At 31.4% G+C, this 22,506-nt stretch overlaps 3 protein-coding genes across 3 annotated transcripts in view; 1 reads left to right on the top strand and 2 right to left on the bottom strand.

Annotated features, from left to right (window-relative positions):
• Nucleotides 1–4,317: 4,317 nt before the first annotated feature.
• Nucleotides 4,318–22,506, bottom strand: part of LOC105766539 (uncharacterized) — a 67,383-nt gene continuing 49,194 nt past the window's right edge. The window contains exon 12 of the mRNA XM_052630272.1: nt 4,318–4,355. The gene's annotated coding sequence lies outside the window, so the exon portion shown is untranslated. The remainder of the gene's footprint in view (nt 4,356–22,506) is intronic.
• LOC128041142 (S-protein homolog 1-like) lies at nt 13,202–13,681 on the bottom strand. The gene has a single exon (XM_052630493.1). It carries the CDS (start codon nt 13,679–13,681, stop codon nt 13,202–13,204), a length of 480 nt encoding a protein of 159 aa, XP_052486453.1.
• On the top strand, nt 19,077–21,964 carry LOC105767204 (receptor-like protein EIX2). The gene is made up of 2 exons (XM_052630492.1): nt 19,077–21,817; nt 21,916–21,964. Exons 1-2 carry the CDS (start codon nt 19,077–19,079, stop codon nt 21,962–21,964), a joined length of 2,790 nt encoding a protein of 929 aa, XP_052486452.1.

The raw sequence follows: 22,506 nt of genomic DNA, 5'->3' as shown, positions 1-22,506 counted from the left end.
TTAACAGCTTTGAATTTGGGTGATAATAGTTTCTCAGGCTCACTTCCAATCTCCTTAGGATCTTTGACTTCTCTTGAGATGCTCAGTTTACGTGGTAATAAATTCTCGGGAGAATTACCTTCATCTTTACAGAATTGTACCAAGTTAAAATTTCTAGACTTGAGTGATAATGAATTATCAGGAGAAATACCTATGTGGATCGGCCAGAGGCTTTCATCGTTGGTTTTTCTTAGCCTTCAAAGGAATCAGTTCAGGGGAATGATTCCCCATCAACTTTGTGAATTGAAATATCTACAAATCTTGGACCTCTCTGTAAATAAAATCTCTGATACCATACCACCATGTTTCAATAATTTCACTTCAATGGCAAAAAAAGTGAGTTTAGGTCGAAGGATTGAGCTTCACCTCTTAGATGAAGTGTCTTCTCTATGGTTCATTCAGCTTAGGTATGTTGATGAGGCATTGCTTACATGGAAAGGAACAAAGCAAAGCTATCCACAACTTGGACTCCTACTAGCCATTGATCTCTCGTGTAACAAATTAAAGGAGAGATTCTCAAGAATTAAATAGTCTTCAAGAATTGGTTGCATTGAACTGTCAAGAAATTTTTTACGGAAAAATTCTTCAAAAGATTGGGCATCTAAGACAACTAGAGGTGCTTGACTGTCAAGAAACAAGTTTTCGTGAAACATCCCAACGAGCTTGTCTCGAATTAACATTTCTAAGTATCTTGGACTTGTCTTACAATGACTTGTCGGAAAAATTCCAACCAAAGACTCAACTACTGAGCTTTGATCCTTCATCATTTTCTCATAATAGAGGACTTTGTGGTCCTCCGACTTCACCAATTGCTCAATGGTGGAACCACCTCCCGCAAACCCGCAGAGGAGGTGAAGAAGATTCGATGAGTTCATGAAATGGTTTTACTGGCATGGGACTTGGATTTGCGGTCGGGTTCGGGGTTTTGCAGTGTTGTGTTCTTCAAGCGTTCATGGAGGCATTCATATTATCGTTACTTGGATAATGCAAAGGATTGGGTTTGTGTTTCATTTGTTTTGCTGAAAGCAAGGTTTGTGAGGAGAATCAAAGGTCTTTCAACAAGTTGCACAAGGTAATAAATTGACTTTCTTCACTCCTTATCAATGTTCTTTCAATGTTGAGAAATATATCCTTAACTAAATAACAAAGTTCTATATAATTTTTCCGTGTCCGATTAGAACGCAAGAATCTGAAGGTGGTTTTCACGCATGTGAGAAAATCTTAACAAAAACTTATAAATTAATACATGTTTGTCCTTTTGATGATTTCTAATTTCTATGTACCGGAAGAGATTTGTGATGACTTTCTTTGACTTTTTGTAATATGTTTATCTTATATTTGGTTTGTATATTTCTTTTCTATCCAAAGTAATTTTATCAAAACAAGAAGACTCCTTGCTAATAAAAAGGAACATATATTGATTGGAGAAAATTTATCAAAATTATAACAATTGTTATTTTAGAAATTTTTAAAGATTTAATTTAATTTATATATTCAGAGATTCTTTTTAAAATTTTTAAAATTATCTAAAAATATAAATTTTGCAATTTTTATAAATATTTTAAAATTTTAAAACTATTTTGAATTCTTTTTGTAATTTTTGTTGAGTGGGACTAATTTGTTGATTTTCAAAATTGAAAAGGACCAAAAGGGTATTTACACTAATTTTTATTTGAATTATTGAACTGTAAAATTTAATTATATTCAAACTTGAAACTGGCTTACTTATTCAAGTTGATTCAAAAAATTGAATAACTCAATTAAATTAACTTGAAATTGATTTTTTTCATTTTTTAAAATTGAATTGAGGTTTGCTCACCTCTAGTCCTAAATTAACAATTTTCTTTTCTGGTTGTGGTGGCTTTTATCAAGCCTTAGATCAGATATTTCATTTACGCGAGTAAAAGAAAAACATGATATTAAAATTATATTTATATGAAAATATATATAACTAAATTATAGTTGAAATGATAAAAGTACAAAAAGTGTTCATGATTTAATGTGTTTTTAGGTTTGAGTTAAATCCTTAGATAGTGTATTTGTAATTGTTTTATTTAAATATTTTATATAAAAATAATGAAAGAGGAAAACAATAATATATTATTAAATTCTTTATTAAAATAGGGTTTTAAAATAATTTTTTAATTGAATTGGTATTGAGTTGATTTATAACAATAACTTATTAAAGCACTCTTAATCGAGTTGGTATAGATTTCAAAATCGTTTCCAAAATTGCGAGTCATTTTGTTTGAAATTTTTCTTACAAGGATGAATCAAGAATGTGGTAATATTCCACTTATTGGTTCCTGAATTTTTTTTGTCAACGTTAGTCTCCAAACTTAACAACTATTCAAAATTTATCTTTTTTAGTCACCCAACTATATTAGATTCTTAGGTGTTTCCATTACACGGTGGGCGTAACGCCGTGTGACGCCTTGAAAGGGGGGGTTTTGGCGAATCTGGACTTAGTCCAGAGAGTTTTTTTTTCTTTCTTCTGTTTTTTTTTTCTTTTTGATGGCTTTCTTTCACTTTCTTGTAAGACCTTTATCTTTATCTTATATTTGGTTTGTACATTTCTTTTTTGTCAAAAGTAAATTCATCAAAACAAAAAAGGATTACTTAGCTAATCAAAAGGAAAAAAATATTGATTGGAAAAAAACATCAAAATTATAATAATAGTCTCCATAAAATATTGAAAATCTTCTTTAATTTTTGGCTTAAATCATAAATTATTATCTATATTGTATCATTTTTTAATCTTGATATCTAAGTTATTTTTTCCAAGTTGACATATTTGTTAGTGAAACCGTTAAGTCTATTTAAAAAAATTTTAACACATAAATTACTATCTAAACTATGCATTTTTTTCGTTTTAATACTTTTTTTAAATTGGGTAATTGTAAAGTAATTGATTAAAGAAGAAAAAGTCCACGTGAAAAATCAAAGGAAAAGTAGAAATAGTCAAAAAGATAATTTCCCATGGAACAAGAAGAAAGGCATACATGGTTGATTACCCATAATTATATTTCTCACTTTATATGAGTTGTAGAAGAAATTGAGTAGGTTGGATTTTACGAAAACGCTTCCAATTGGAAGCAGTTTTTACCTTATCAGCACTAAAAGCGATAAGACTAATTTTTTTATTATTCTTTGGTTATGAAAATAAAACTTACAAAATATATCTTTATATAGACCCAAAGTCACATTTTTCTTATTTTCTTAAGCAATGTGAGATATGGGTTTATATAGACTTATAACATATTTGCAGTTTATTCCTAAATAATGTGGGATTACGTACTCTTTTACCCATATTTTTCCTATGTTTGGTGCTATGAATAAAGGAAAGAGAAAGGTGAAGATGTGTATGTTAAATACCAATCTAAACAAATTAAACATAATAATTTCACAACAACTTAAATATACCTAATAACTTAAACATAAAAATTTCAAACAAATTAAAAATTCATAACAATCGGCACAATATTCTAAATTTAACATTTTCAATCATATCTCGTATATTTGTATCTATAAAAATTTGAATATGAATTAGAAATAAACAAAAAATTAATTTTATAAAAATTTATACATAATTAACAATAAATAAATGCAAATTAACATTTAACCCCATAAAATACGGTAATTTGTTTTTTTTTTGAAGAAAAATCACCCAAACATTATTTAAGATTTATCAGAAAACATTTGATTAATTTAAATTCTCAAATCCTATTCCACAACAGATTTGATGAAAGAAGTTGCATTGAACCTGTAAAGAAATTTTTTTACAGGAAAAATTCTTCAAAAGATTGGGCATCTAGAAATAGATTTAACAGTTTGGTTAATGGAGGCACCAATTTGAAAAAAGTAATTAGTGCTTATAGTCAAAAAGTAATTGGACACAACAATTGCAATTGCAGGGTATTTTCTGATTCATATTATTGAAGAATTCAAGACCCACTGTTTGTTTGCTTCATATGAAACTGAAGAAGAAAATTGTGGGTAAATCAAATTAATTGAATTGAAACAGAAAGCAAGTCATGAATTAAAGGTTTAGTAGGACTAACAAATTCCACCCTATCACACGGTATTGAGACATTATTCAGATTTGAGTCGTAAAGTGATTAATTAAAGAAGAAAATTGAAAGCACAAACATCCATAATCTCTCATTACTGCTAACAATAACAATGTATTTTTATAAATTAATTTCAAAAATATAATTAAGATATAAATCAGAAAATAAAACGGAAATAATCTTTCGCAACCGTGATTGTCCGAGGCCTCCGCGTATTAGGTCCAGCAACAGAATTCCGAAAGGTACCTGAAAGGGGAAATAGAAGAGGGGGTGATAATAGTAATATGGAATAATTTATCATTATTATTATTACAATGCAGATGATGGAAGGACATAAAACAATTCCCTTATGATATTACAATTATTGCTCCCAATAGTAATAAATAAAATCTTGATTTTTAGTAATAAATCCCATCATCTAAAAGTAATTTTTATAATCACATAAATAATACAATTCATAGTCATCCCAAAACACCTTGAACGAAGCGTGATGGTTGGGGGAAGCTAGGTAACACTAAAAAAGAGTTCTCATGATGATCCTCGGTCTGAATTTCCAGGTGAACTCGACGTGGACAGTGAGATTATGAACGCATAAATCGTTGTCCTTAGACTTACAATGAACTAACAATGTTTGATCTTTGCTTAGCCCATTGATAACATGTATGTGCCATGTCTTGAATCACGTATGAAGTTGGTTAGGTTCAGAACTTGATGAAATTATAGTTATTACTTGAATAAGTATGAGCAACATTCATGATTTTCTTTTGGCTTTTAATTTGTTTTAGAATGTTTTTGTCTTTTATTATTATTATCATAATTATATATAATGGAAGTAGAAAAAGATTAAAGGTTTAAGACAGGTATTTCTTTTGATATTTCCAATAAATTAAAGGAAAACAAAATGGACACACTTGTTTAAAAGAGTTGTAATGTTGCCAAAATTATTAAAATTTACATTAATGGATTTTCTGGCATTTGGATATCATTTTATTCTAGTTTATATCCTTTTAGGTGATTTATGGAAAGTCCCACATCCATTTATATTTCATGTTGATGATTTAACGGTTTAATTGGGATTAATTTGAGAAAAGAAGATGTCATTATTTTGCAATATTTTGGTTTAAAAATTCAAAATGAAAATCCAACATCAAAGGGTAACTTTGGTTTTATTGACACATTTATGATGCCATCATTTTTACCCATGGTAACTTTGGTTTTATTGACAGTAATTTCGACTTGACACGTGATGTTTTTTAATTAGTTCCAAAATTTCTTTACCTACAATAAATATAATTATTTGTATATATAATATGTGAATATAAAATGGTGTTGTATAAATAATGCACTACACCAAAATAGGTTTTTAGCGGCGTTTTTTTATACCTTTAGAGTCGCTTTTTAGCGCCGCTAAAAGTATTTGCGGCATTTTTGAAAGCACTGCAAAAAATGCCACTGTTGTCATCGCCGCAAACTTTAGCGGCGCTTTTACCACAAACGTCGCTATAGATCAGGACCTATAGCGGCGCTTCTACACAAACGCCGCAATAGCTTGGGATCTTTAGCGGCGCTTTTCTAACAAACGCCACTATAGCTCAAGACCTTTAACGGCGCTTTTACCACAAACGCCACTATAGATCAAAGACCTTTAGCGACGCTTTGATTACAAACGCCGCTAAAAACACCATTCTTTGGCGGCGTTTTTGAAAAAACGCCACTAACTTTTAAAAAACATTTAGAAATATTAAATATTAAAATCAAACATTATTAATATAAAAAATTAATTAGTATTAATTATATACTTTTAGTTAAAAAGATAGTATTTAATCATATAATAAATTAATTTTTTAGTCAAAATATTGAAAAATTATGTTAATATTTAAATAGCAAAATTACAAGTTCAAATAGTGTAACTAATTTATTGCAAAAAAAAAAATGCACAAGTTCAAAATGTAAAATTTATAGACTAAAATGGAAATTCAAAAACCCTTTGAAATTAAACTGAAATGGATCATCTTCATCTTCATCATCATCATCATCTTCTTCACTTTCAACTCTGTGACCATCTTCTTCTCTGCTGCCTATGTGATTCAATGCTCTCCTTTCATCATCTTCATCGTCATTATAAGGCACAGTGACTCTTCAGGAGGTGAAGATGGTGAATCCACAACCCTCTGCCGTTTTAAGTCCCGTTTCCCGTCTACACTATCACCAAGTTTCCTTTTTGCTTTCATCTTCTTTCCCCCTCCTTCACTCTCACAATTTCTGCTGTTATACCACAGTAGCATTCATCAATTAAACTAAATTCCCATGAGATCTTCTACTACAATCGTTCACCTAAAATAAATGATAAAAAAAAAGAACTATACTTTTGGATGCTCAGAAAAAAAGCAGAAAAATTCATAGCCAACTATCTAGGGTTTTTATTGAGTACCAGATAAAACATAGCAGCATAGCAAGTCAAAGTTGGTAGGGATTTTCCCAACCAAGAATATGGAATCACACTACACTAGAAGAAAATAACATGCCTCGTTGCTTATTTCGGTTCCACGGTCATGATCATAAGTATAATTATAATAATATAGGTTTGAGTCCTGAAGTATTGACTGACCTGTTGGGGTCTTATTATCTTTGTATCGGGATCATCTAGAGACTCGTGCCAGTGTGCCAAGTACCCAGCCATTCGAGGGATTGCAAATAACACAGTGAAGAACTCTGGTGGAAATCCCATGGCCCTATTGAATAAAACCTCAATTGTCACTGGTCCAACATCTAAAATATATCTTATACATTCGTCTAGTTTCTCAAAGTGAGCGGTGAAATTAATCTTATCTTACCGATATATTAACCCAGAATAGAAATCAACATTTGGATAAAGCTTCCTCTTAATAAAATATTCGTCAGATAATGCGGCCTTCTCCAAACTAATAGGGGAAAATGATAGACGGCAAGAGAAAAGCATATTAAAACATTTACAGTAAACAAAGAAATCATGGACAAAATTAGAATGTCACTTATACAAACTACAAAGTACTAATGAATCCCTGTTTAGAAAACATAATACTATTTACAGAATTTGCCACCAAATATGAAGCCAACATGACTGAACTCTCAGTCCATGCGTTATTATACCTTGATCAGCTTACATACCATGAAACATTCAAGTTCAATCATGAAGAACTTAAAACAGATTAGGTGTGGGAAAAGGTTAGTTGCTTTATGTAAAAGAAAATAATCCGGAGGGTTGTCGATAAACACCTCAATAAGTGGATCCCGACCAACAATAGAAAAAATTAAGTACAAAGGAGATTAGATAAATTTTCAAACAAAATATCAGCGACTAAAATATACTATACATTTCTTTTATTTTTTAAAGAAATTAGAAGAGTTTAACAATAAAATTATGAAAACCACAAGCCACCGTCACTACACTGGGACATTCAAACCGACATAAATTAAAACCAAACTCCGATCAAGAAATGAGTATATAGAAAACAATAGAAGATTCTTCAAATATGAAAAAAATTAAAATCAAAATAAAGAGGAAAAATACTAAAAAACAAAATAAAATATCAAAGAAAATGAAGCGAAGAAAATTTTCATAAAGAAAATAAATATGACCACCTTCATGCAATTCAATTGCAATTGTTGACAAGCCCATTGAGTTCTTAGTACCCTTAGCAAGAGATTCCAAAGAAGCACCAGCTTGCAAAAGGGTACAAAGAAATAGACTGAAACAGGGTTCAATAAAGTAGAAACACAATTCATAGGACGAATAGAAACACTTTGGAAGATAAAGTTGATTAATTATTTTTTCAATTTTTTTTATTATAAAGATTAATATTTTCATTTGGATATATGAATGTCTATGAATACATTCAGAATATATGCTTAGGGGCAAACAATGGCCTTACACCTTTCGTTAAATGGAATAATATCAATTTTAATCTCTCAATTTCGTTAAATTTTGTTAAATTTTTACTTTTAACCCCCAAAATTTTAAAATTACTTCAAGCAATGCATAAAAAATATCATAATTTTTTTCAAAAACAAAGGATGAAAATGAACTAAAATATAATGAAAAACCTCAATTTTTTAAAAAAATTCTCAAAATAATTAAAATCCGATGATTGAACCGATTGAACTAGTGTTACCTTATTTATAACTAAGTAAAAAAACATGAACAAAATTTCGGATTACACCAACTAAATTTCTTTCATCAATGCTTAATAAACCTCATATACTCGGACATGTAATTATAGTATGTTTACTATATACATAAAGAATGAGTAAAAATGTATGATCAAAAGCAAATATTTTTTTGATAAAGAAATTCAAATTTGAACCCGCAATTGCAGCAGTAAACTATGCATGTTATCCAGTTTCTGTTTAAGTTCTTTAATGTTAGTAAGGTTCACCAGGGAAGACTCAGAATTAGATGATTCAGTGATGAGAGCGGCACACTTTTCAAGCTTGAGCAACCGCAAGATTCCAGCAGTTAACCTACCAATTGAATCAACTTCGGATTTGCATAAGAAAGCAAGGTGTTGAAGTTCGTCCTTGGTTAAAACAGCCTCAATCTATAGAAGTGAATGAAACCTTTATTTAAGAGTGTGATTGGAGATTACTACATATGTAATCAAGTTCTTTTAAAAGTAAGATTGAATTTACCTGTTGTTTGACTGAGAGTTTAAAGTTCTCCATCATCCAGTTGATGGTTTCGTTGTCAACTTTATCTTCCAATATCTTCATACGAACTTCAAGATTCATTCTTCCAAATATTCAGACACTTTCTTTGAAGCCATTTACAGGTAAAGGATCTTCAAGGATGCTGCTCCTCTTGATATTCATGCTAAATGCACAATTTGGATCCCATTTTCCTGTTGATATTCATGCACTCTTTGCAAATAAGGGCACTACCAGACCAACCATAGTAATGTCATTTCATGTTTTAGAAAAGCTACTTGCATCCATGAATAGAAACACTTTGGCACAGCGCAAACCATGTTTATTAGTAATATTTCTACATCGCATTCTCACAAGCAATCTATCTACTGACAAATTTTGGCATTATGCAATAGAATTCCTCTGAAACAACAACAACATGAGGATAATCTTATGAATATCCTAACTTTATAAACATAATGCAAGAATCGTATAATTTTTTTTTAACACAACCAACTTATATTGCAATGAATCCACGCTTTAACACAATAAACCCAGAATTTGAAGACTAGAACAGTGGCAGTGCCATACATCCAAAAGACTAAGAAGGACACGTAAATAAGCTCAGCAACTCTAATAAATAAAACAAGGAAATAGAACGGGCGAGAAATTTAAAAGAAAAAAAATGCATTATTTTCTAGCTACTAGAAAAACAAGGAAGACTTCAAGTTGACAGCAAATACGAACAGAAGAAAAGTCTAATTGAGACCACAAGTAAAACCAATTCCTGAAACAAGTATGAAAAAGACCCAATCTTTATTTTATTCCTTTTCTTAAAAACCAATGAAGGAGAAAAGAAAAGGCAAGTACCTCAATAGCGTTCTTCAAAAGAAGGTCATCTTCAGCTATCCAAGTGGAAAGGGCTGGCGCCAAAGCCCCCATCTATTTTGGAGCACAACTAAGCAAGAAGGAGCCACCTTTCAACCCCTCCCCCCTTTTCTTTATATTCGTTTTACAACTGTCTTCCCACGATTTGTGTCTGGCGAAGCGTCGGTTTGGGTCTCTCCAAGTGTGGAACCATGAAAATGAAAAACAAAAGAACAAAAAAGAGTGTGTGGGAGGGAATTTTAAGAGGAAACCTAGAACTAAAAACTGAAACCAGAGGACAGTAGAATAGAGTAGCTAACCTGGAACAGTAGAAGTTTGCATTTTGTAAAGTTAGGGGTTTTAGGGGGAAATTAGGGATTTCGAAAATTTGAGAATAATATGGACGATTCTTTGAAAAGTATTTGCGGCTTTTTACAAAAAACGCCACAAAAAATCATAGTTTTTAATACATAGTTTTTCGAACTTTGCGTCGTTTATATCATAGCGCCACTAATGCTAATAAAAAACGACACCGTTTTGTTTAAACAACAATGAAATTTTGCGGCGCTTTTAGCGTAGCGCCGCTAATGCTGACCTTTAGTGGCGTTTTTCTCCTAGCGCCGCGAAATCCATTAAATTCGTAGCCAAAAACTACACCGTTTTGTCTATATTATTAAGAATTTTTTTGCGGCATTTTGGACAAAAACGCCACTAATAAATGAAATTCTTTATTGAAACGGCGCCGTTTTGGAAAATTTTAATACATAGGTTTTTTTAAGTTATATTTATAAAAATTAAATAGAATTAAAATTTTAGTTTTTAAGTAATATTTATAAAATTAGATAAAATTAAAAGTTTAGTGTTTTATTTCATTTTTATTTTTGTATTTTAATTTTATTTCTTATAAATTGGCCCTCTCCAAATTTAATAATTATACCTACATTATCCATAGCAATCTATTATTTTTTAAACTTATTTATTAATTGATTTAAGGTAATATTTAAATATATCAAATGGTTTAGATTCAATTTTTTAAAATATAAAAGCATTAATTAATTGTATAAAATTCCAAATCTCAAGTAAACCTTAACCTTATTAAACCCTAAATGAATCATTGAAATGATATAAATATTTAAGTCTATCTATTATATACATCTCTCTCAAGGCATAATTTAAACCCTAAATTATACATCTTTTACAATTACATAATAACATATTTAAAATATAAATAAAAAATCTAAACCCAAAACCCTAACCCGACCCCTAAAACCCTAAACCCTAAATCCCTAACTCTTAACCACTAACGTCTAACCCCTAAACTCTTAACCCCTAAACCTTAAATCCCGACCAACGCCCCTTAATTAAACCATAATCCCTAATCCATAATCCCTAAATCCATATATATATAGTACTCCCTAAACCTTTAAATATGAACCCCTAAACCGGCCTTAAATATTAAATTTATCATATACTCTAAACTAATTAAAAACCCTAAACAATTTTATTATTATCTTTTACAACTACATAATAACATATTTTAAATATAATAATAATAATGATCTAAACCCAAAACCCAAAACCCTAACCGACCCCTGAAACCTTAAACCCTAAATCCCTAACTCTTAACCCCTAGCTAACATCTAACTCCTAAACCCCTAACCCCTAAGCCTTAAATCCCAACCCTTAATTAAACCATAATCCCTATTAATCCATAATCCCTAAATCCATAAATACTCCCTAACTAAAACCTTAAAATATGAACTCTTAAACCGACCTTAAATCTTAAATAAAATCATATACCCTAAACTGAAAACCCTAAACTATAGTGATAATTAATTCAATATTTTAAAATTAATAATATCTCTTTTACGATTATATAAGAAATTTTTATTATATAAATTAAAAATAATTAGTAATCATGTACCCAAAAATTTTAAAATTATTTTAACTAATAGTCTTTTAATTTTTCCATGTGTTTTATTTCAAATTATTTCCAAGTTTTTTTGAAGATTTTAAATATTTAATTAGAAATAAGTTCAATTTTAAATAATTAATATAAATAATAAATCAATTAAACACCGCTAAATCCCCGAAAGCACAAAAAAGGCGTCGTTTTGGCTTAGGTTTTTTTGCGGCGCTTCCTTAAAAACGCCGCTAAATCCCCGAAAGCGCACAAAACGGAGTCGTTTTGCCTTATGTTTTTTGCGGCGCTTTCTAAACAACGCCACTAAATCCCCGAAAGCTCACAAAACGGCGTCGTTTTGGATTAGGTTTTTTGCGGCGCTTTCCCAAAAACGCCGCTAAAGCCCTGAACATTAGCGGCGCTTTCTTAAAAATGCTGCTAAATCCCCGAAAGCTCACAAAACTGCGTCATTTTACATTAGGTTTTTTGCGGCGCTATCTCAAAAACGCCGCTAAAGCCCTGAGCATTAGCGGCGCTTCCTTAAAAACACCGCTAAATCCACAAAGCTCACAAAAGCTGCGCTGCTTTGGATTAGGTTTTTGGCGCTTTCAAAACGCCGCTAAATCCCTGAGCATTAGCGGCGCTTCCTTAAAAACGCCGCTAAATCCACAAAGCTCACAAAACTGCGTCGTTTTGGATTAGGTTTTTTTGGCGCTTTCTCAAAACGCCACATACACGAGCATTAGCGGCGCTACCTTAAAACGCCGCTAAATCCACAAAGCTCACAAAACTGCGTCGTTTTGGATTAGGTTTTTTGCGGCGCTTTCTCAAAAACGCCGTTAAAGCCCTGAGCATTAGCGGCGCTTCCTTAAAAACGCCGCTAAATCCACAAAGCTCACAAAACTGCGTCGTTTTGGATTAGGTTTTTTGCGGTGCTTTTTAAAAAACGCCGCTGTTGCTTATTGTTAGCGGCGTTTTCCAGGAAGCGGCACTAGTGCTCGATCTTTAGCGGCGTTTTTTATTCAAACACCGCTAAAAACGCCGCTAAAAGCCCGTTTTGGTGTAGTGATGGTGTTAGAGGTCTATAAACATTAGATCAAATCAAAATTACATGTATAAAGTTGCACAAAACAAAAATACGTGTGTAGTTTTCATATTTTCTCTTCTATTAATTCTTAGGTATGTGAATTTGTCTATGAAAAATTATGTAAATATGAGATGAATTGACAACGATATGAGAGAGTAATGAATTATTAACACATAAATATCTAAAAAAATTATAATATGAGGAACTATTTAGTACACGGCCGTTGAAGTTTTTGAGCTCCACAAATAAGATTAGAGTTGACAAGTGTCATATAAGAGTATAGTAAAATATTAAAATATTAAGATAAGGTTAGAGTGTCATATCAATTTTATAAGACTATTTGTAAAATAAAAAGACACTAACAATATATCAAATATCCACCCTTATAATTTTATAAAATAAAAAATCAACATCACAAATCACAATTTTTTTATCTAAATTGAATTATTAGTATATTTCATGAGACACAACACTACATTATGAGTAAAAAAATTTATACAGTTATAGATTATTATTGCTATTATAATTGCAAACCAGGTAATGGAAGGACATAAAACACTCCCTTTTTCATTATCATAATCCTCCTTGTTCCCAATTGCAGTAATAATCATCTCGATTTTTAGGAATATTTCTTATGTAAATTCCATCATCTTTTGCGATCCAAAAGCAAGTTCCCCAATCACACACATTATACAACGCTTGGTTATCCCAAAATGCTTTGAACGAAGCATGAAGGTTGTCGTAAGCCATGTAACACCAGAAAAGTGTTCCCCCAAAGAACCTCGGCCTGAATTTCCAGGTGAACTCGGAGCCAACAGTGAGGTTATGGATGCCCAAATCGTCATCCTTAGACTTGCAATGAACTAATAGTGTCTGATCTTGGCTTAGTCCATTAACGGCGTAGATATGCCATGTCTTGAACCACGGATGAATCCAAGGGCTATTATCATGACCACCTTTATTAGGTTCTGAACTTGATAAAGTTATTAATGAGGTTATGGCTATTGCTTGAACAAGTATGAAGCACAAAACATTCTTATAGAAATTGTTCATGGTTTTATTTATTTGTTTGTTTTTTTTATTATCGTAGTTATATATAGTGGAAGTATATTTGAAAGTTGAAAAAAAGAAAAATGATAGAACCTTTTAAGGCAAGTTTTTGCTTTGGTAATGAAGTATAAAATTTAATGTAAATACCAAAAGGAAAACAAAATGGATACACTTACTTAAAGGAGTTGCAATGTTGCCAAAGTTATAAAAATGACTTTTTGGCATTTGGATATCCTTTAATTAATGTTTTCTTTAATCATTTTTAGGTGATAAGTTTATTTAATTGACATTGATAATTTTATTTCTGTATTTTGGTTTTTCTTTTTAAAATTGAAAACAAAGATATGAGGTAGTTTAATCAAATTTTATGAGTTAAAATTCAATTAACCAATTTATTATTGTTGTAAAATAATTATGGGAAAATTATTAAAATTGTCATTTTTTCCTTTAGGTTACATTTTAGTTATTTATGTTTAAAATATTCTGTTTTAGTCATTTACGTTAACGTATTGTAACATTTTAGCCACTGAGTCGTTAATTGCTGTTAATAATGTAACAGTAAGCTGACGTGGTATGTTAAATTACCATTTCAAACAAAAAATTTAAGTTAATAATTATACAATTGGTCTTCAAATTACTTTTCCAAAGAAAAAAAATTAATGTATCATAAGAACAGCCCAAAGAATCATGACAAAGATGCTGTTGGATTTCATATAGAAGATCTTCAAAGAGCCTTAAAACAACTTCTTCCACAGGGCATGATTTTGCCAAAGCATCTGCAACAGTATTGGCTTCCCTATAAACATGTTGGATTCCAACAGTCCACTCCTTAGAGCATGCATCCCTGATGCGTCGCAATAATGACAGTTGACTGCCATCTTCTTCTCTCGCATTAGGTAAAAGCAGAATATTGAAGGTGATCTCAGATTTTTCTCTCTTTTCCGGATTTTCTTTTCTCTTTTACTTATTATTTGTGCGAAGAATAAAATAAAAACGAGAAGGTAAAGGGCTAGGAGTTTACCTGCTACCTAAACATCGTTTACTCCGTCGCAATCCGAGCCAGACGAGTGTTTGAGGCTATGAACGGATTGTTTACAGAGCGGCGCGGATGATTTATCTCCCTTGGGTTTTTGTTTTTAAAATGTGATTAGTCTGTTTTAAATTAAGGTTTGTTTAGGCTTTTATATTTAGATAGAAACGGCGTCGTTTAAGGCCGATTACGGTGGCCTCAAAACGGCGTCGTATGAAATTGGTACCCGCGCGGTGACCCGACCCGAGGGAAGGATCCGCGTGTTTTTTGCGCTATGGTTTATTTTACAATTGGTCCCTCCGCATTGAATTTTATTTCAAATCAGTTTATCTTCAAGGTTTTTAAATCTCACTGCACATTTTATTATGATTCCATTTGGATCCACAGAAAAACGGCGTCGTTTTCGTCCATCAGAATTGAATCCCCAGATTTATGCGTTTATTTGCTGTTTTAGTCCCTCGGTTTTTAATCCAGTTCAAATTTTATCTTTCTTTTATTATTATTTTTTATGTTTGCTGCCTATTAAATTTTGTTTTAATTTCAATTTAATTTTCGTCCCATTATTTTATTTTATTTCGTTTTTTTCTTTTAATTTCGTTTCAATTTTAACCAAGCCTTTGTTAACTTAATTTGAAATTAAATTAGTTCTTATTTTGACATATTTATTTTTTTCTAGTGTTACGTTAATATTTCAAAATAATATTGTTTTAAATTTATTATACATTATTTTTAAATCCATTCTATACTTTTGTTTTCAAATTTAACATGATTTATTTTATGAAAATTTGATATAGTTTGTATGTATTTTAATGTTTTATTTTATGTTATATCTTAAAATCCACCTTTTTGTATTCCTATATGTTAGATGTTTACATGATAATATTTTTAATGCTATTATTCTTATGTATGACTTCTTAAATTATTCATTTCTAACATATATTATTGTTTTGATCTTATTATGACTATTAATTTTAAGTTTTTCTGTGTTTATTTAAAACCGATTTTTATTTACTTCTTTTAAAAAAACTCACTTTAAATACCTTATATACTTCAATCTTTATGTATATACTAGATATGTATTATTACTGTTATGTTTTTATTTTATATGTATGTCATCTATTTCAAATGCAATTACTCAATGGTTATTTTAATTCTATTTCGGTCTATTCGAATTTGCATATGTAATTTATTTTAAAACTTTTATACATAGGACATATTGATTATTATTATTTTATTATCTTGGTGTATCTTTTGAAAAAATTGATAATAGATTTATTTAGTTTTTGAATATTTATATTGATATTTGCATAATGTGATTAAGATCATTGTTGCTATTCTTGTTTGAATTTATCTATTGCTTGTTTATTATTCTTTGGTGTATGTTTAGATTCCAAGTTATCCTTTTACATTGTACATTGCCGTTCAATCACACTACATTTGTTTTAAAAATTATGTTTCATTAAAGCATTAAAGTCGTTTTATTCCGTAAATTTTCAAAACATTTGGTGTTCAAGATTCTCGAGAAGATTGTGCCCTAACTTACTGGGCTTCAATTTTTTTCGTTGAATTTAGATAGCCGAGTATCCCTTTTTCAATAAAATCGTACAAATTTCAAATAAAGGCTTATACTCGGGATTTTAAAATTGTTGGATCCTAACTCACTGGATATGACATTTTGCTACCTCGAATTAAAGATTTTTAAAAATAAAGGCAATATTCGGCGTTTAGGAATTTTGAGAAATTGAACCCTAACTTACTGGTTTCTGATTTTTTGTTCGACCCAAATAACCAAATATCCTTGTCAAAATGCTTGGGTTTTAAAAGTCAAAAGATAAACTTAACTTTGAAGATTAAAAATGTTGCGCCCTAACTCACTGGGTGTGACATTTTATTTCTTTGAAATAAGAGTGTCTTATTATTCAATTCAATTTATTCAAGTTAAAAGAACCGTATTTTAAAATCTTTTCAAATTTTTGACACTAAGACATTAAACAATCAATTTGGTACCAATTTTGGGCGTTATGAGGGTGCTAACCCTTCCTCGTGCGTAACCGACTCCCGAACCTATTTTTCTCAAAATTCATAGACCTAAAATCGTTTTCAAGGTGATTCAATCACACCTCAATAAAAGATCGGTGGCGACTCCAATTTTTGTTTTTAAGTCGACTAATAATTTTTGTTTTCAAAAAGTGGTTTTGACAATTTACATATTCACTTACTAAGCTATATGCTTACCCCTTTCTTTCCCCTTATCTTATAGTGTCACTAAGCTAGCTCGGGGTACGGATATCATTGGAGATCCATCCACACTGTCAACACTCTTTTGGTATTTTGAAATCAATATTTTGAATTATGGCATGTATAGAAGGCATGGTTATTTTGTTATGTGTCATAAATGATTTGGCCTAAAATGTTGGTCTATGCTATTTGATAATTTATTTTGTATAAAGTCATTGATGTTGGCTAGTATTGATCAAGTTATATGTTCATGATGATGCATTTCGTGGATGTGCAAGCTTGCATGAATTGACCGAAAAGTTTTAATTTAAATATATATATATAAGTCTTGGTTTTGTACGATTGCATGTGTTTATATTTTGGTAATGCTTCGTACCCTATTCAAGTGTCGAACACAAGTAAGAGGTGTTGCATAGGTGATCCCAATGCCTTGTCTTATAATCAATTGACTGAGCAAAAAAAAATGGAAAACATGCAAATACATAGTAATTTTGGCGGTAGAAGATCCAAATCTGTATAATTGATATCAATTCTAAGTTTTAATCGATATTCATAAACTCCAAAATTTTAATATAATAATCAAAAAATAAAAAACTTCAATATGAATCTCAAACATCAATATATATAATTGAAAATAAAAAAATATCAAATTCATAAAATCTTAAAAACAAATCAATCCAAAAATAATAGAGAATCAATTTGTTCTTAATGATCCAACATGATGAGGCTCAGATGCCACTTGTTAGAACCATAAAACAAGATCTAACTTAAAACTTAACAAACCAGAATCTATCATGTCAGATCATCAAGAATAAATCAAGAACAAAACTACATGTGAAAGCGTACTTGAATCTATCGATTTTTTGAAATCTTCGAATCTTATGGTTTTGATCTTCCAAATTAGCACACAAGTAATTCAAGACCCATTGTTCGTTTGCTTCGTATGAAGCTGAAGAAGAAAATTGTGGGTAAATTAAATTAATTGAAACAAAAAGCAAGTCTAAGTCATCAATTAAAGGTATAGTAGGACTCATAAATTTCACCCTATCACACGTTATTGAGAGATTATTCACAGGCATGCCTTTTCTCCCTCACTATTTTCAACCCTAATTGTGTATGTTAGAACCCGAGAATCCTAGGATAATTTTCAGACACTGGAACCTAGGAATCCCGGACAGCATGTATTAAATATGAAACCATTTTGCTGAAAATAAGAAACTTTTCCTGAAAATAAGTTAATTAAAAGCAAGTCAAAGTCGCCCATTAAAGGTTTAATAGTGTGGAAAATGATAAATACATGTATCAACTATATTAATGCAATTTATTTTTCCCATCGATGTTGTTTCAGGGAAACTATTTATGAGTAGGAATACCGGACAGCATGTATCAAATATGAAGTCGTTTTGTAGCTAAAAACGCTCAATACGGGAAGATTTTTCTCCTCCATTTTCAACCCTAACTATTTATGATAGTAGATGATGACATGTAGAGTCCAAAATAATAAAATAATATATTATTTTTTATAATAATAAATTATTAAAGCCTAATAAATCGTAACCCGGAAATCCCAGGCAGCATATGTTGAACATGAAATTGTTTGATGTCAGGGGGTATAATTCCCTATAAAATAATCTCAGTACATTCTGCTAAGTTTCCATGCGGAAATTTCGAGCAGATTGCTACAAAACTCTAATCTTTAATTAGCTCTAACAGTCAAAAAAGTAATTCGAGTCAACAATTACAAGGTATTTTCTTGTTACATTAATTATATAATACTAGTAAATAATTCAAAGCCAATAGCTTACTAATGCTGAAATAAGAAACTTTTGCTGAAAATAAGTTAATTAAAAGCAAGTCTAAGTCGCCCATTAAAGTGTGGAAAATGATAAATACATGTTTCAACTATATTAATGCAATTTATTTTTCCCATCATTGAAAGGACTAGTAAAGAGATTGATTAAAGAACAAAAATAAAAGAATGAAAGTAATTCAAGTTAGAGATAATGACCAAAAGTAATTCAACACCCATAATTGATTTGCTACCATTACCATTCAAGTTGGGTGTTTATAAAGAGGGCTTTCCTCGGCTATTAGCATTCATTTGCTCTTGCTTCTTATTTCATGATTACGATGTCAAGTATGAGGTCTCATAAACTTGTTTTATTTTTTGCAATATCTTGTCTTCTTCTTCATGAGAAATGCACCGATGCTAGCGTCTGCAAAGAGAGTGAGAGAAAAGCGCTACTTGAATTTCAGCACAGCCTTCAAGCTACCGGTGTTTCAGGCATCGACGCCCTTTTTTGGAAAAGTGAGGAGTGCTGTCAATGGCTTGGCGTCTATTGCAGCAGCTTTACAGGATACATTGAAATGCTCGATTTTAGCCACCAACTTCGGGTTGTAGCAGGTACAATTAGCCCTTCACTGCTTAAACTACATCATTTGACTGCTTTAAATTTCAGCAGTAATGATTTTAATGGAAGTCTCATCCCAGAGTTTTTTGGTTCTTTGAAAAAATTGAAATTACTGGATCTCTCTAATGCTAATTTTAGAGGTCCAATTCCTTCTCAACTTGGAAATCTTTCAATGTTGGAGACTCTTAGCTTGGGTGGCAACGGTAGAGTTTTCAATGTTGGAAAACTTGAGTGGCTTTCCCATCTTTCTCGTTTGAAAGAGGTTGATCTCGGTTTCACTAACCTGAGCAATGCCAATGATTGGTCTCAAGTCATTAGCCACCTTCCTTTGCTCCAAAAACTAAATCTGAGAGATTGTGATCTTCCAAGCATATCTTCTTCATCACTTTCCCTTGCCAACTCTTCTACATCTCTCACCTATCTCGATCTCTCTGATAATAATCTCCCTTCTTCTGCCATATATCCATGGCTGTTTAATGTTAGCAGCAACCTTGTTTCCCTTAATCTCTCAAGTAACAAGTTGAAAGGTCCAATTCCAGAAGCTTTTGGGAACATGAAGGCTATTCAAGAACTTTATCTGAATGATAATCTTTTGGTACTAGCTGAGAATCAAGTTAGGGGCGATTCTGGGTTGAATGCAATCGGAAAACTACCAGATTTTAGGGTTCTAGATCTTGGGTACAACCTTTTAAATGGATCCATAAGCAAAAGCATTGGACAACTTTCCAACCTGCATGTCTTGCGGCTTGCAGGGAATTCTTTTGGTGGTGATGTGATTTCCGAAGGTCATCTCTCAAATTTCACCAATTTACAGGTCTTGGATTCATCGTACACTTCTTTAACTTTAAAATTCAACACCGGATGGATTCCTCCTTTTCAATTGAGTCAAATAAATCTTTGCTCTTGCAAGTTAGGGCCTGGTTTCCCAGATTGGCTTCGGACTCAAATGGAAGTCCTAAACCCTGACGTTGAAATTTCTTCCATAGAATACCTTGATATTTCTGCTTCAGGAATTTCGGATTCTCTTCCCTACTGGTTTTGGGACAAATTTCAGGGATTATCGTACATAAACATGTCTTTCAATCAGATCAGTGGTACTTTTCCAACTCACTCTATCGACATAAGCCATCTAGATCTAAGCTCTAATAATTTCTCTGGACCATTGCCACATTTTTCTTTATACGATGGTTTAATCGGGAGCATTAACCTTTCCAAAAACAAGTTTACTGGTTCAGTCTCTCCAATTTGCAATTTTACTGGTGCAGTTTCTTTGACATTGTTTGATCTCTCAAATAATCTATTTTCTGGAGTGGTTCCAGACTGTTTTGGAAGTTTCCCGTTTTTACAAGCTTTGAATTTGGGTGATAATAGTTTCTCAGGCTCACTTCCAAGCTCCTTAGGATCTCTGGTTTCTCTTGAAATGCTAAGTTTACGTGGTAATAAATTCTCTGGAGTATTACCTTCATCTTTACAGAATTGTGCCGAGTTAAAATTTCTCGACTTGAGTGATAATGAATTATCAGGAGAAATACCTATGTGGATCGGTCAGAAGCTTTCATCGTTGGTTTTTCTTAGCCTTCAAGGGAACCAGTTCAGCGGAAGGATTCCCCATCAACTTTGTGGATTGAAATATCTACAAATCTTGGACCTCTCTGTAAATAAAATCTCTGGTACCATACCACCATGCCTCAATAATTTCACTTCCATGGTAAAAAAAGTGAGTTTAGATAGAAGGATTGAGCTTCACCTGTTAGATAAACCGTATGTGGAATCGTTGATTGATGTTAGGTATGTTGATGAGGCATTGATTACATGGAAGGGAAAAAAGCAAAACTATCCACAACTTGGACTGCTACTAGCCATTGATCTCTCGTGTAATAAATTAAGAGGAGAGATTCCTGAAGAATTAATTAGTCTTCAAGAACTGGTTGCATTGAACCTGTCAAGAAATTTTTTTACAGGAAACATTCTTCAAAAGATTGGGCATCTAAGACAACTAGAGGTGCTTGACCTGTCAAGAAACAAGTTTTCAGGAAACATCCCAACGAGCTTGTCTGAATTAACATTTCTAAGTATCTTGGACTTGTCTTACAATGAGTTGTCAGGAAAAATTCCAACCAGCACTCAACTACAGAGCTTTGATCCTTCATCATTTTCCCATAATAGAGGACTTTGTGGTCCTCCTGTTTCACCGAATTGCTCAATGGTGGAACCACCTCCTGGCAAACCTGCAGTAGGAGGTGAAGAAGATTCTGATGATCAGTTCATGAAATGGTTTTACATTATCATGGGACTTGGATTTGTTGTGGGTTTCTGGGGGTTTTGCGGTGTTGTGTTCTTCAAACGTTCATGGAGGCATTCATATTATCGCTACTTGGATAGTGCAAAGGATTGGGTTTATGTTTCATTTGTTTTGCTGGAAACAAGGTTAGTGAGGAGAATCAAAGGTGTTTCAACAAGGTAATAAATTGACTTTCTTCACTCCTTAACGATGTTCTTTCAACATTGAGAAATATATCTTAAACTAAATAACAAAGTTCCATATTATTGTTTTTCAGGTCAGGTCTGATTAGAACTGCAACTGAAGGTGATATTTCCTGCACCTGAGAAAATCTTAATAAAAAAGTTTATAAATGAATACATATTTGTGTTTGTGATGATTTCTAATTTCTATATATTAAGAAGAGAGTTGTGATGTCTTTCTTTCACTTTCTTGTAATACCTTCATCTTTATCTTATATTTGGTTTGTACATTTCTTTTTTGCCAAAAGTACTTTCATCAAAACAAAAAAGATTACTTAGCTAATCAAATGGAAAAAAAATATTGATTGGAGAAAAAATCAAAATTATAATAATAGTCACCACATTGAAAATCTTCTTTAATTTTAGGCTTAAATCATAAATTATTATCTAAATTGTATCATTTTTTAATCTTAATATCTAAGCTATTTTTTTCCAAGTTGGCATCTTCGTTAGTAAAACGTTAAGTCTATTTAAAAAAAATTAACGATAAATTAGTATCTAAACTATACATTTTTAATTTTAATACATTTTTTTAAATTAGGTAATTGTAAAGTAATTGATTAAAGAAGAAAAAGGTCCACGTGAAAAATCAAAGGAAGAGTAGAAATAGTCAAAAAGATAATTTC

Source organism: Gossypium raimondii, chromosome 5 (assembly GCF_025698545.1).
Source record: "Gossypium raimondii isolate GPD5lz chromosome 5, ASM2569854v1, whole genome shotgun sequence".
Lineage (NCBI taxonomy): Eukaryota > Viridiplantae > Streptophyta > Magnoliopsida > Malvales > Malvaceae > Gossypium > Gossypium raimondii.
Note: the sequence above shows the minus strand (reverse complement) of the source record. Positions and strands in the feature narration are given on the sequence as shown.